At 44.8% G+C, this 15849-nt stretch overlaps 1 protein-coding gene across 1 annotated transcript in view; it reads left to right on the top strand.

Annotated features, from left to right (window-relative positions):
* The window catches only part of SRGAP3 (SLIT-ROBO Rho GTPase activating protein 3), a 301360-nt gene that overhangs the window by 220018 nt on the left and 65493 nt on the right, over positions 1 to 15849 (top strand). Inside the window, 3 exon segments of the mRNA XM_043982005.1 lie at positions 783 to 980; positions 4519 to 4603; positions 14823 to 14850. Of these exon segments, the coding sequence (XP_043837940.1) occupies positions 783 to 980; positions 4519 to 4603; positions 14823 to 14850 (311 nt within the window).

Consider the following 15849-nt stretch of genomic DNA (forward strand, 5'->3'; position numbering starts at 1 on the left):
TTATCCTGTACATAACTTGCTTTGCATATATTTGTTCGCAAATTATCTTCTCTGTTAGTTTGGAAGCTCTTTGAGGGCAGGAACTGTCTTTTGTCTTTTTTGGTATCCTCCGGACTTAGTACAATGCCTAGCACATAGTAGGTGCTGAATCAGTGTTTATTGATTGATTATTGATTAGATTGATTAAATGGTGTCACTATCAATTTAACCCCCAAATTAAATCCATGGATTTGTACAATCTGTTCAAAGAGATTTAAGACTACTCTCCTGTTTGAGCCTATTGGCCTCTTTGCCCAGTAATTCTCATGTTCATCAAATTTCAGGCTATCTATCCCTTCATCTAAGTTATGCTTAGAAATGATTCCAAGTCAGGAGACCCAGGTTCTATCACTAACCAGCTGGGTGACTTTGGGCAAGTTACTTGGCTTTTCGGTGCCTCAGTTTCCTCACCTGGAAGATGGGGATGATATGGCCTTGGATGAGTCACTTAATATCTTTGGGCCTAACTCAGTGAACCTGGGTTCAAGTCTGAGATCTGTCCCTTACCAGCCGTGTGAATTTGGGAAAGTTACATGAACTCTCTGGGTCCCTATTTCCTCACCTGTAGAATGAGGGAGTTGGAGCTGGATGGCTTCTGAGATCCCTTCAAGCCCTAAATCTCTGATTCCGTTTCTTTACAAGGACATTGGGAGGATGAAATTAAATAACAGTGAGAGGAAAGGCACTGTAGAAATCCATGGAAATGTTGTTACTATAACTTTCCGTTCTCCCCCTCCTCCCAGGTTCGGAAAACACTGGATGCCACCATGCAGACCCTCCAGGACATGTTGACAGTGGAGGATTTTGATGTCTCTGACGCCTTCCAACACAGTCGATCCACAGAATCAATCAAATCTGCTGCATCTGAGACGTACATGAGCAAGATCAACATTGCCAAGAGGCGAGCCAACCAGCAGGAAACCGAAATGTTTTATTTTACGGTGAGCTGGATTCTGAGACTGCAGGAAATGAGCTGAAGATTTGTAAGGAGAGGCGTGGGGGAAGGAAGGAGAGGGGGACCAGCGTCAGCCGGCGGAACCCTGTACCTGTCCAATAAACAGACTTCAGGGCGCCCAGACGTGGCACAAGCAGGGAGCCTCCTCATTTTCTGAAACAAGAGAAGAGAATGAGCTTGGAGGTTTTAGCAAAGGGCAGTAGTGGAGAGAATCTTGCCATTTGGTAAATTCATTATAACTCACGAGTTATTCTATAAAGACCTCAGAGTATTTTGTGGGGTGGGCTGGAATGAGGCTGAGTCATCTTAGCAGGTGCCAGGTTTCACGAGAGAACTCTACGGGTATGTTTGTGGAATGGTAGAGTCGGGCTGTCTGCTTTGAGAACAGTCTGTGTGTTCGCCCGAGGGGATTGACAGTCGGCTCTCCATCTCTCCAGAGAGGGCCCCAGATTATTTTTCTCCTACTGGTTGGGGTATTTGGAGATGCCCCCTAAAGGTTCATTCCTTTGGGTAATGAGAGTCAGCATGGGGCGGTGGAAAAAATGCTGGATTGGGGTCCTCCGTTAGAATCCGGGCTCGGTGTGATTTGGGACAAATCGCTTTAACCTCTCTGGGCCCCCGGTCCTCATTTATAAAATGAAGGGGTTGGGCTACATGACCTCGATGATCCTTTGCAGAGTTAATTTCTGTGAGCCTAGCATAGGTGACCAATCAGAATAAGCCATCCTGGGAGGAAGGCAGAACTAGCCAATGTCATTGATGGAGGGACTCTAGAAGCTAGTGCTTAATTCACTTCCCCCTAATCATTCCTTTATAATATTTTCAAGGGCATCAGAGAACTTCTAAAGGTGTCAGCACTTGGAAATCTTCAGTGGCAACTTTTAAAAAAAAAATATTTGCTTCATGGATTCCACTTTGGGCAATGCCTTTTGCCCTCCCTGAACTTCCCTAACTGAAAAATAAAGGTGCTGGACTAGATGGTTTCTGAAGTTGCTCACAGCCCTGAAATTCTGCATAATTTTGTGATTCCTTGATCCTGGCAAGGTTGGAAAAGCCACATGCGGCCCTTGGTTGGGGGGGGGGGGGCGGGGAGAAGGGTGTCACAGATTGATTGATGGCCCAGGTACAGAAAAACAAGGCCTCCGGGGTTATTTACATTCTCTAATGAACCAACCCCTGTGATGATAGATAAATAACTTATCGGTCTAATACAGACTGGGCCTTCAGGGCATAGACCAGCATCTATCAGAGACAGTGAAGATAGTGGGTGAAAGGAGCAAGCTGGGAGGCAGACACCCTAGCTTCTCATCTGAGCTTGGCCTCCTACTAGCCATGTGTCCTTGGGCAAATTGCTTAAGCTCACAGAGTCTCCCTTCCCTTATCTGGAAAATGTGGAATAATATTTAAGACCTAACCTAGCCATCACACAGGTTTATTGTGGGGAAAGCAGCTTGTCTACCTTAAAACACTTTATGAATGTTAGGTGTTGAGTGGTAATAATAATACACATCTCTTATTTTTTATTTTAGTAGCTTTGTGACTCTGGGCAAGTCACTTAATTTTCCGATGCCTCAGAAACTTCTGTAAGACTAGATGTAATGGAGGAGAAGGAGGGAGCAAGCAGAGATGCTCTGCTTGGTAAAGTGGCCTATCTGCCCTGAACTATGATTACTCAGTGTCAGAGGCTAGAGTCGAACCCAGATCTTTCCACTGAGACAATCTTTCCGCTATACCCTGAAGCAGCCTTTCTCTTCAGATGGGAGGATAGGCACTGGGGCTGTGATGTTATGGGTAGAAGGAACTCCCTCATTGAGGAAACTCTTTCCACCAATGCTGGTTGCATCTTTACCCCCTCAACTTGTAGTCCTAGAGGTGTGGCACTGAACTGTTTTGCATCAGGGACCCTCTTTGGCAATCTGGTGAAACTGACGGGCCCCTTCTCAGTCATGTTCTAAAATAGATAAATTAAAATACATAGGAATAAAAAGGAAACCAGTTACATGGAAATGCTGTTATCAAAATGTAAAACAAAACACAAGTTCATGGACCTGAGGTTAAAAATACCTGCCTTGTAAAAGACCTATTTGTACCAAAATATTGATAGCAGCTCTTTTTGTGGTGGCTAAAAATTAGAAATCAAAGGAATGCCCATCAATTGGGGAATGGCTAAACAAGCTGTGGTGTATGATGGTGATGGAATATTATTGTGCTATAAGAAATGACTAGCAGGATGATTTCAGAAAGGCCTGGAAAGACTTGTATGGACTGATGTATAGTGAAGTGAGCAGAACCAAGAACATTGCACACAGTGACAGCAATATTGTTTGATGAACTGCAAATGACTTAACTATTCTCAACAATACGATGATCCAAGACAATCCCAAAGGACTATTGATGAAGCATACTATCCACCTCCAAAGAAAGAACTGATATTCATTGAACACACACTGAAGCGTGCTGTTTTTTTTTCTTTTATTCAAGTTTTCTTATACAAAATGACTAATATGGTAACATTTTACATAATTGCACATGTATAACCCACATCTAATTCCTTACTGCCTCAGAGAGGGGGGAAGGGAAGGAGGGAAGGACTAATAGAATTTGGAACTCCAAACTTTAAATAAAAATATTTAAACAAAAATTGCTGTCTTAGAGAGATGCTATGGGGCAGCTAGGTGGTGCAGTGGATAAAGTACCGGCCCTGGATTCAGAAGGACCTGAGTTCAAATCCAGCCTCAGACACTTGACACTAGCTGTGTGACCCTGGGCAAGTCACTTGACCCTCATTGCCCCACCAAACCCAAAAACCAAAAAACAAAACTAGAGAGATGCTTAGGGATTGAGAAGTTAAGTGACTTCCCCAGGATCACCTTAAATCTAGGCTCTCCTGGCTTCAAGGCTGGTTTTCTATGCACTGTTCCATATCCAGTCTCCTGTAAGAACCAACACCACAATAATAAGCAAGAGAATGCACAAAGGACTTTGAAGAGCAGGACGTTATTAGATTGCTTGTGTTTGGGAAAGTGGGCACCATCTCCCCTTGGTCCTCTCTGCTCCCCACCCAAATAAACCAGACTTGTTCAGAAGCTGCTGTCTGAAGGAGCTGATAAAGCACCCCCTTTCCCTCCCTGGAGGCTCAGGTCTTTATTGCTGTTGGCACAAAGGGAGTGAGAGGCCCTGTGACAGAAGGAACTCTGCTTAGCTGAGCCCAGGCTGACAAAAGGGGGCTTTCACGGGGCTGTTTTCTCTGGGACTCCTTGTTTTCCCAAACCCTGACCCGAAATGCATGCCCAGGGACAAAGGACCCTAACAGACTGATGTCTGAGCAGCGTGGAGTGAGAGAGCAAACCGAACTCCCTCTTGGGGCCCTTTCTACCCCATGCCTTAAGTATGGTTCCTGGGAGGACAACACGCTCTCCTTTTCCTTCTTGTGTCCCCCCCACCAGTACTGACTTAAACCCCAGAGGTGGGAGCTAGTATCTTGGGCCTCCATCCTTAACTTTCTCCTGCCTTGTGTTTTCCAGAAATTTAAAGAATATGTCAATGGCAGTAATCTCATCACCAAGCTGCAGGCTAAGCATGACTTACTGAAGCAGACCCTTGGAGAAGGTGAGTTGGGTGCTCCATGCTCGGGGAGAAGCCCTGTGTTTCCTGATGTGTTTTTAAAGCCCCGTAATGTGGAGGGAATTCCCTGGTCTTGATTTCTTTGTGGGTGACCAGCCAAATCCTTTCCCTAAGCCCTGTCAGGGTTTGCAGGGATTCCTCTGGGAGCAGCCCACTAGGGATTGGCTTTTCTCTTGTTCCTCCATTTCCTGGGCTGTGCCCAGCCATCCCTCTGACTCTAGGGCCAGGGTGGCATGTAGGGGGCCCACATTAAAGTAGGGAGTGGGGAGAGGTCAGGGCTCTCCTCCAACCTTGTACCTTTATTCCCCAAATCCTTTGGGTAGTAGAAGTTCTGGGGGACGTGGGCTGGGGATGGTGGAGAGGAAAGAGAAGACATTGAGGCTGATGGGCTTGGTTGGGGCAGGGAGTGGTGAATGGTCTGTACTTAGTGCTTAATAAATGTTTGTTTCCTTCCTTCCTTCATTGGTCATTTATAAAGCACTTACTGTATGCCAGGTACTGTGTAGGGATGCAAAGAGGACCTCAAAGAGGGCTTACAGTCCAGTGAGAGGACTGTGAAATAGAAGGTGACAATGTCTAAGATGAAGAGACCATCAGGCTTTAGGAGCAGTATGACCACCATCCTTCTTAGGGCTTGAGTGTCCTCCTGTATAAAAGGAAAGGTGCTGGACCAGCTCTCCAAGGTCCCTCCCTCCCCTGAATCATGTGATTTGAGAGGATTAGGGAAGGCTTTTTGGAGAAAGTGACATTTGGACTGGGCTCTGAAGAGGGAATCGGGTTTTGCTGGGTAGCTCCAGGAGCAAGGGGAGGTCGTGCCAGGTGAGGGGAATGTGCTGAGTAAAAGTGCACAGGCAGGAAAGCCCAAGGCGCATTCAGAGAATGATGAGTGGATTGAAGCCGAGTGCACAAGATGAGACTGGAAAGGCACAAGAGGACAGAGAAATCCATTTTTGCCTTATTTCTGTTCACCTTCGGTCCTTCTCCCTAGCCCCGTTTAGACTTCTCATCCCACACTTCCTACCTTTTCCAGGACAAGCAATACTGTTCTTTGTTCCACATTTATTCATTCAACAAACATTTAGGGGTAGCTAGGTGGCGCAGTGGATAGAGCACTGGCCCTGGAGTCAGGAGGACCTGAGTTCAAGTCCAGCCTCAGACACTTGACACTTACTAGCTGTGTGACCCTGGGCAAGTCACTTAACCCCAACTGCCTCACCAAAACAAAACAGAACAAACAACCCCCCCCAAACATTTATTAAATGCCTACTATGTGCTAGGCACTGTCACACAGCAAGCCCCCTTATTCTTCCCTAGGGCCCCCAGAGATCTAGCCCTTTAGGAGATCTGGTTGGAGCTGGTCTTCCAGCCTGCTAACTTCAGGGAGGTATGGAGATGCCTGATGAACCATATCGTTGTCTCTTCTGCCTTACCTTTAAAACCAGGGCACTGGCCAGAGCTTTTTGGAACGGCTAACGCAGAGCCAAAGAAGCTTGCTAGTAGCAAATTTAGCCTTGTTTTCCTAAGTGAACTATCTCCTCTTTGGAAGATGGGATGCTTTATAAGTTTTTGGACGACTCTTACTTGGAGGACAGAGTATGTCTTTCCTGCTCTACCATTAGCCATAGCAAATGCAATCTTTTGTTAAAGCTTTGCATGGATGCTCTTAATGCAATAAAAAATTAATGAGTTTTAGTTGGCTCAGATCCCGACCTGTCTAGTCTTCCAAGTTTATTTAGCCTTCAGCCCCACCTAACTCCAAAATGTGATTTAACAGTCTTTTTCTTGGAGCTTTGAGCTGACTAACCACTGATGATCCCAGGACAAATGCTTTTAGAAGTATAGGGATGGTGAGGGAGGAACCCAGCCGGAGAATCTCAGGGCTCTACAGTTTTAGGAAACAAGCATAGCGTTTCTGTGGGCGTGGGCCAATGACTATCTCAAGGAAATGCTTGAAGGATCCATCTACCCTGGCTGTGAGCCCCAAGCTGAGCACATGCAGCCCATCACAAGAAGGGCCAGGCTCTGAATCAGCACTTTTTATGTTCTGCTTTTGTCCCTTTAGCTGGAGGTGAATACAAAGAGTGAGGAGATGTGTCATCATGCACCACTGAGTCTTGCCCATCATTTGGGGGATCTTTGGGCACTTTCTCCTTTCATGCAGTTGAAGAGCCTTGGTTTGAGAGGAGGCGATCCAGGTTCTAGTCCCATCTCTACTGGTAGTTTGCTGTGTGACCTTGTGAAAATCACCTTACCTCTTAGGTCTCAGTTTCCTCCAGCGGAATGAGATGATCACTAAGGCTCCTTCTGTCACTAATGATCTATGATTTAGGGTGGGAGTTGTTTCTTGACAATGGAGTCAAGCATAGTCCATGGGACCAAGTGTATGTGAATCAAGTTGAAATGGAGACTGAAAGAGTTTTTGAAAAAATAAAGAAAAGCATCAATCCTCCTCCATTCACTTACCCAAAGGTCAGTTCTAGCAACATTGAGCCTTGGACTAGAGAGGCAGGAGATGCAGTTTCTAGCCTTGGCTTTGCCAGTAAGCAGATGTATGACATTGAGTACGTCTTTTTCTTTCTCTGAGACTTGGTTTCCCCATCTATAAAAGAAGCCTGGATTAGTAGATTATGTGAAAGTTCCTCCCTATTCTCTGATTTTATGGTTTTAGACACCTAGAACATGGCTACAAACCTGGAAGCAAAAAAAAAGCCTTTGAGCACTATTTAGGTGCCAGAAAATGCATATAATTTACTTGGGAAGAGCAAGAAAATCATCCAAAGATCTTGACAACTGTGTAAAAGTAGGCAGCAGATGAGCAGCAAGGAACACTGAAAGAGAGAAAAGATAGGTGACAAAGCAACCATCAACCCAGCAAAAGAACCCTAATGCCTAGAAGTGGGACATAGAGCTTGACTCACTCAATACCAGGATGTCCTTGGGGACATTACCACCTTAAAGACCAGTAAATAATTAATGTTCATTATAATGATCAAGAAAAAGTTATATTGTGCTCAGCATGTACTTTCTTGAAGAATGGACTAGTCAAGTGCATGTTCTCTTATAGAAAGGTGTCCATCCAAAATTAAGATAAAACAGATGTTGGTCCTTGAGTGAATAAACTTCTGTCATCTGGGGGTTTTGATGATGCTGGATAAATGAGACATTACTGTGTTTAACTAGTGCTGGCCAAGCTTCTGAATACTTCCTGTTGGCTTGTCCGTGCAGACAACATCTACGTATGTGAGGCACCAGACAAGTGGGAAGATCTTCGTCCATGAGAAAATTTTGTATTTTTCTGCTCAGACAAGGGCCTTGCCCATTGGAACAAGCCAATGGGAACTCCAGGGTCTTGCGGATTTCATCCTGATGTTTCTAGCATTGGGCAACTAACTGGTTGAACCATTGCAGATATCCAAAGCTTTGGAAACCCTTTGTTTACAGGGGTATCAGGGGATTGGTAAACTTTCCATCCTAAGCTTCCTGTGTTATAGGAAGAACTTGGCTCTGAGATAACCAAATCCCTAGTATAGTGAGGCTCTGTACAGTACGGTTTTATTCTGTGTTATAACTTTCAACCAAAGTCTGGGTCTTTACTCTAACTGGGTCTCTTTGGGCAAGTGGAAAATTGACTCAGTTTGCCATGTGGGGTGTGCGTGATAATTTATCTATCCTGTGAGTCCTCCAGTCATATTGAACAACAGTAAAACACGTGCTCACCAACATCCTGACAGTCACTCAGTCTTACAGCCTTAGAGACATTTTTGTTTCTTCCATCTTGAAAGGCAGCATAGCATAGTGGACCAGGTGCTAGATGTGATGTCAGGAGTATCTGAGTTCAAATCCTACCTCAGGCATTTACTAGTTGTATGAAGCTGGGCAAGTGTCTTAACCATTCTATACCTCAGTTTTCTCATCTGTAAAATAGGGCATTGAACTCAATAATCTCTAAAATGCCTTCCACTTCTAAATCTGTGATCTCTCTCACCCCAGAACAAATGAAATCTTATTGATTCTACCTCCATATCTGTCTCCTCTCCATGAAAACAGCTTCTAATTCAGTCCCTCATCACCCCTTGCCTGTACTCTTGTCATAATTTCCTCATACTGGTATGCCTGCTTATGGTCTCTTCCCGCTTTATCTCTCCTTCCCCAACTCTGCCAAATTTATGTTATTAAGACACAGGTCCCTACTCTGAAATCTTCAGTGGCTCCCTATTATTTCTAGGATAAACTGCAAAGCTCTGAGGAGCCTGACATTTAAGGCTCTGTCCATCTGGCTCCCAGCCACTGTTTGAGTATTTTCCCAAACAGCTCCCCTTTATGTCCCCCATGTTCCAGCCAGACTGGTCTGCTAGCTGTCTCCTGAACTTGCTGACCCATGTGAGCTGTCCCCCATGTCAGGAACTCACACCCTCCTCATCTCTGCCTCTTGGAATTCCTCACTTCTCACAAGGCTCAGGTCTGGTTCCACCTACGATAAGAACCTTTTGTTGCTATGCTCCTGGTTTCCCAGGCTTCTTGAAGACTCAGCTCCAATCCACCTTCTGCAGGAGACTTTCAGGGTGGTCCCCTCCTCTGGGGCCACTGTTAGCACTTTCCCTCTGAGATGACTTTCTGTTTACACGTTTGTATCTCTTAAATGCAAAATTATTTTTATGTTGTTTTTCCCATTAGAATGGGAGCTGCTCAAAAGCAAGCAAAGTATTCTTGACTTTTTTAGTCTCACTGGGCCTTAGCACAGTGGCTGGCACATAGTAAGTGCTTAATAAATACTTAGGGGTAGTTAAGTGGCTCAGAGTGCTGGGCCTGGAGTCAAGAAGACTCATCTTTCTAAGTTCAAATCTGGCCTCATACACTTACTAGCTGTGTGACTCTGGTTGTGCCTCAGTTTCCTCATCTGTAAAATGAGCTGGAGAAGGAAATGGCAGACCACCCCAGTATCTTTTCCAAGAAAACCCCAAAGAGGCTCATGGAGAGTCAGATATGACTGAAATAACCAAACAACAATGACAACCACAGGGCTGGAGATGGGAGAACCTTTTGTCTCCTCAAAATCTAATTTTTTATCTTCTTTGCTTTGTGTTCTTTCTCCTCTCCCCCGCCTCCAATCACTTCCCAACCATGCCCTATCCCAGCCATCCAGTTTTTTTTGGGGGGGAGGGGCAGGGCAATGAGGGTTAAGTGACTTGCCCAGGGTCACACAGCTAGTAAGTGTCGAGTGTCTGATGTTAGATTTGAACTCGGGTCCTCCTGAATCCAGGGCCGGTGCTTTATCCACTGCGCCACCTAGCTGCCCCAGCCATCCAGTTTTGACAGAGAAAATGAAGAACTTATTTCTTATGGTACGCTTTTTGAATTTCTATACCTGCTCTCTTGGACTGTAGCGAGGACTTGTGGTTTCTCTACCCAGGAACTCCATGTCAAAGAGATTTATTTAGTAGTGACCTTCTAGCTGCCTCTTCTTGGTCTCTCATTTTCTGTCCTTTCTCTCCCTTATTCTCCTTGGTTGTCATCCCTTCCATGAGAGCATTCCATAATTCTCTGGAGTCCCAGACACCCCTACATGTCCTGGCTCTTTTGTACTCTGCCTGATCTGCTCTGCTTATTTCAGGGTCCTAGTTAGTTAGTTGTTTAGTATCTGAGTGCGGGCATGGGTGGAAAGGGTCGTAGTGATACTTCCCAAGGCCTTCACTGTGGTCTGTGAGTCCGGCAGTCAGCTTCTGGCTCCTCCCTATGTGACCCTAGACAAATCGTTCTAACGTTTATGAGCCTCATCTGCAAAGGGAGGGAGAGTGATCCCTGCTCCTTCCCAATTCCCATGAGTAAGATGAGATAATCGACACAGCAGAAGGATTCTAAATTCTTAGGGAAAGATGCTGTAGAAAGCCAGGAAATTGGAAAAACCTCTGACTCATCTCCTCCTTCCTCTGGCCAGGGCTCCAGTTAATTCAGATCCTCTGTTGATTATCTCCAATTTATCTTGTGTATCTGCTCTTTGTTTAAGGTTGTTTGCATGCTTTGTCAGGACTAGGATTGTCTTTGGCCTTTTCTTGAAATCCCAGAGTTTAGTACAATATATGGCACTTCCTGGGTGCTTAGTAAATGCTTGTTGACTGACCCTTCTTGGGATTGATTGATCTCCGTGATATGGCATTCAAGGTTTTTTGGTTGGCTTTTCTGCCTCGGCCAGGCACCCTTGGTGGGCTTCTGGAATTATGCTGGGAGTCCAGTCGTTTAAAAATGCTACATGTGGGGTCAGCTAGGTGGTGCTGTGGATAAAGTCCTGGCCCTGAATTCAGGAGGACCTGAGTTCAAATTTGAACTCAGACACTTGATACTTACTAGCTGTGTGACCCCGGGCAAGTCATTTAACCCTCATTGCCCCGCAAAAAAAAAAAAAAGAAAAAATTAAATGCTGCATAAAGAAGAAAGAGAAGGAAGAAAGGTTGGATGAATGAATGAATGAAAAGAGAAGGAAGAATGAATGGATGATTGAAGAATGAAAAAGCATTTATTAAGGGCTTACTAGGTACCATACATTATACTAAGCTCAGGGGATATAAATACAATACAAAGACAACCCCTGTCCTCAAAGAGCTTCTATTTTGATGAAGCTGACTACACAGTAGAGGCCAGGTTGGGGCACTTTGGTCCAGGTAGAGGGATGGTGAGTGAGTAAAGCCAGAGGAGAGTGAGTAAATTGACACACCCTATCCAAGAACAATCCTGAGTTCCAATCTGGCTTCAGATACTTACTAGCTGTACGACCCTGGGCAAATCACTTAACCCTGTTTGCCTCCGTTTCCTCATCCATAAAAATGAGCTGGAGAAGGAAATGGCAAACCACTCTAGTATCTCTGCCAAGAAAATGGGGTGACAGAGTTGGACACGACTGAAAATGATTGAACAACAAGTGCAGGACCAATAACACATATGATTTGACCATGTTTCATAGGGGAAGGGTGGTGGAAAGGGCAGAGGGCAATGGCCAGATGGTTGGCTTCTTGGGCAAGGGGGCTGTGTGGAAGGTGGCTAGAGTGGATAGGGAGGGTGAAGTAAGGCTTTGGCTTTCTGGAGATAGTATTCTTAGGCCATCACCAATGGGACAGGGCTGAGGGTGAGGTGGACTGGGGTTAGGGCCCGAGTGGAAATTCCTCCAGGGGATAGACTCTGAAGCAGGCGGCCAGAAAAGAGGGGGGAGGAGGTGGCTAGAGAGAAGGCTCTGGCCAATGCCAGAGCAGGATTGGATGTTTATTTGTCATGTCCAGTGCTCCAGGAAGGAGGAAATCCCACTGTGGTGTTTGCAAATGGTGGGGGTAAGAAAAGATGTCGCTTTGTTTTCATTAAAGTCCTAATCCTCAGCCTGGCATTTAGGGTCCTCCGGAGATGGGATTCAGGTTACCTTTTCTTACACTCTAAGCTTCCCAACAAGTTGGGCTGTTTACCAATCACCAGGCACATTCTTCACATCTACCACCCCCATGCCTTGTGTCATTAAACAACCAATTAATCAATCAACAAATATTTATTAAGTACCTACTATGTGTTATGCACTGTGGTAGTCAAAGGGGATAGAAGTACAAGGAATGAGACAATTTATACTCATTAGAAGCTTACTCCTAATGGAGGAGATAATAAATACGGGCAAAACATATAATGCATATGTATAAAGCCAGTGAATACAAATGAGTCAGTCCTCAAGCATTTAGCACAGTGCCTAGCACCTAGTAAGCACTCTATAAATATTAGTTATTGTTATCATCATCATTATTATCTGCTATGGACCAGGTACTGTGCTAAGTGCTGGAAATACAAAGAGAGGCAGAAACCTAGTTCCTGCCTTCAGGGAGCTTGTAGTCCATAACTGAAGCCTTGCCGGGGCTCCCTGTTGGCGTGAGCCGCTGCTCTCCACTGCTACATTGGATGGGCGATATGTAGAAGCTAGGGCTCACTTCCGTCTGATTTTTCTTATCCTAAAAAGTCATTTTCTATACCAGAGCATACAGTTCTTTCGTTTGCACCAGGGTTGGTGAATTACTGCTAGGTCTTCAGTCATTCATCCACATTACATTGCTGGATCCACCATTAATTCCTCTGCTGTGGTTGGGCCTTCAGGACTCTTAAAACAAGTGAACCATTGTTGCTTTTCATACCAGAGCCCCAAACAAAACTCTTCAAAAGCCCCTTGTGACTAGAATCCCCTCCTCATGACCAGCCCTCAAGTGGGATGGAGACTCCCAGGGAGCACAGCACCACTCTCCTTTTTGGTAGGGTCACGTCCAAGGTCTGCTGAGCTTTGGGTCCGTCTGACATCACTAACTTCAACCCCTGTTGGCCACATGCCGCCTGCAACACTGCGCACTAGAACCAGATTAAGATGTAATCGGGAAATATTTCACTAAATAAATCAAAATACAATAAAACATAGACAATATTACACTTTAAAACTAAGCCAATGTTTGGCCTACAGCAATCTTTAGGTATGAATTAGTGGCCCCTATTTCTATTTGAGTTTGTTCTAGGATACCAAGGATCTTTTTATTTCTGCCAGCCTAGCCATGGACAGAATCTTTTCTTGCTTCTTCATACCCAGCTTCCTTCCCCTAACCCATCATGCCTCAAATTACCTTCCTTTACTGAGTGCCCTGGAAAGGAGATAGAGGCTTCTTTGATGGATCCTTTGGGTGGGATCTGAGCCTATGCTGGAGTTGGAAACACTTTGTTATAGGGCCATTGGTTATTTCATTGGGAAAGCTGGGGTGAGCTATTGTAGAGCTAGACCCTCTTAGGAGGTTGTCTGTGAAGTAGGAGATTTAGCTCTGCTGCTTGTTCCCCCCACCCCCAAGGCCAAGAAGTAAGTATAGGCCATCCCCGTGCTTCAATGACTTAGGACTGACATCTTGGGTCTTTTGTTTTGGGGGGGTCTAGTGTTGTAGTGGGGACCAGGAGGCTGGAAGTTCTCAAGGTGCATGTCTCCTGAAAAGGTCTGGGGAGGATCACAGCCTTCCTTTTTCCAAATATAGGGTGGGCCCAAAAGTCACCATGTTTTAATAACTTTGCAGATTATTTTTCTTTATTTTTCACCATTTATGAAATTGTATTTTTCATACATAATGTAAATTCATTTCCTGTATGTACTTTACATGATGCTATGGTATTGTGAATTAAAAACAAAAAATAAAGGAGTTATTAAATATTAAATTAAAAATGAAATGAAACAAATATTCAATATTAAAACCCTTTCATGACTTTTGGCCTGCCCTTTACAACCCTTGGGCTATCATGATGAGTTAGTTAGTTCTCTTTCTTTTTAACTTGGCATTACTTTACTTTGCTACTTGGAAGCAGTGTGGTACCCACAAGAGATGGATTAACCCCTGCCCCTCCAGCCAATTCTCAGATCTCACTTGAATAGAGTAATGGATTTGGATTCCCGCTCTGCTACTTGTTACCTGTATGACCTTGGGCAAGTCACTTAACCCTCTTGTGCCTCAATTTCCACATCTGTAAAATAAGGATGTTGGACTAGATAGCCTTCAAGGTCCCTTCCAGCTCAGAGCCTAGATCCCATGATCCTTGACCTCCTTAAAATGGATATTCTTCCATGGGCCAGATTATAGCCCACCCACCCTTTCTTGTTCTGTTCAGTTCTGGTCTCTGACTTGCCATAAATCCCTGTTAGAGGACCTACTCAGTGACCTAGAGATCTTGCTCTGGTTCTTTGACCCTTTCGTGAACTCTGCTTCAGCACTTGGTTGTCTATTTATAACCTGCATCAAAATGGTAGAACGAAGGTACATCAATCAATCAACATACAATTACTGAGCACTTACTATGTGCCAGGCAATGTGATTTGCCCTATCCAGAAACCCGCTAGGGATTGCCTTGGACCATTTGTCTCTTAGCAGTATTCTTTATCATTAGTAATGCGAGCAGTTGTACCATTGGGGCCCCCTGGATTCTAAGATGCCCAGACCTTTTAAAGGCCTGGATATGGGTAGGTATATCAGCAAGGGGCAGCAAAGCAATGTCTATCCCTTGAAACAAGCAGCAGGTACCTTCAGGTGTATCCATTTTCTAATTTGTCACAGTCAATTGACTTCTGGTGTAAAGACATGGGGGGGGGGTTCTGTTTTTAAAAGATAAATGTACCATTTCTGCATGAGAAAACCACCTGAAAATTCACATGTAGTTTTCTTCCTAGGTGAAAGAGCAGAGTGTGGCACCACAAGGTAAGAGCCCCAAGGCTTTGTTTTTTAACCTACTTGGTTGGGGGGCTGGGAAAGGGAGGAGAGGGCTGAATGTTTCCTGTCCCCAGTGGGATCTAAGATAGGCCATGGTCCCTGGCTTCAGTGCATAGTTCTTATTGGATAGGGATGTGTCAAGTTGGGTACCAGAATTTGGAATATGATTAGTAAGAAATTAAGCGCACTGTGATATTCCTGATACCACCTTACTCAGCTCACATTGATATGAGACGATTCATAAGATTGAACAAACCTTTTGTTTTAGCTACATTATCATTTCTAGCCAACTGGTTCCCCAAAACCTAATAGCACTATGAACTACAGGGCAGGGTGTAGTGAGATGGGTCATATTTGAGAAAGATAGGTTATATTTGGGCATCCTTTTACCACATTGTAAGAGAGAATGATTTGTATGTGTCAATGAGGTCCCTACTCCCATCTACACTACTGGGGATAAACCAAAAGCAGGGGTTCTAGAAGACCTACAGAGGTTGTGTTGTACTCTGGGCTTATTGAGTTACTGCCGGCCAATCCAGGCCAAGCATGACACAACCATGATTTGACTGTGTCAGGACACGTGCCCAGGATAGGCGCTAAGTGCTAACTACTGATTCCCAAGACTTTAGATTTTGTATCCTTGCCACCACAAGCCTCCATGTCCACCCACTATCCCTTGACCTCATGTTCCAGCCTATTATCTCAAGATGAACAGCTGACATTAACTGAGCAAATGGGCAATTTCAAGTAGTGTCCGTCCTCTTATTTTGGTTGTTCTTTGAAAAAAAGCCAAATGCTGACCACCTAACGCCTCCCACCCCCACAAAACTCTCTATTTCAGGCCCCTCTCTCCAGTACCCACCTGCCTATGATATGCTGGCCCGTCATGGACCAGGATCAACAGCTAGTCATCCTTTGAGAGTGGCCCGTGGTCCTGGTCTCCTGGGTCTTTTGTTGTCTCCTCTTTGGTAGCGAGGACTTTTTACT

Source organism: Dromiciops gliroides, chromosome 1 (genome assembly GCF_019393635.1).
Source record: "Dromiciops gliroides isolate mDroGli1 chromosome 1, mDroGli1.pri, whole genome shotgun sequence".
In the NCBI taxonomy this organism is placed as follows: domain Eukaryota; kingdom Metazoa; phylum Chordata; class Mammalia; order Microbiotheria; family Microbiotheriidae; genus Dromiciops; species Dromiciops gliroides.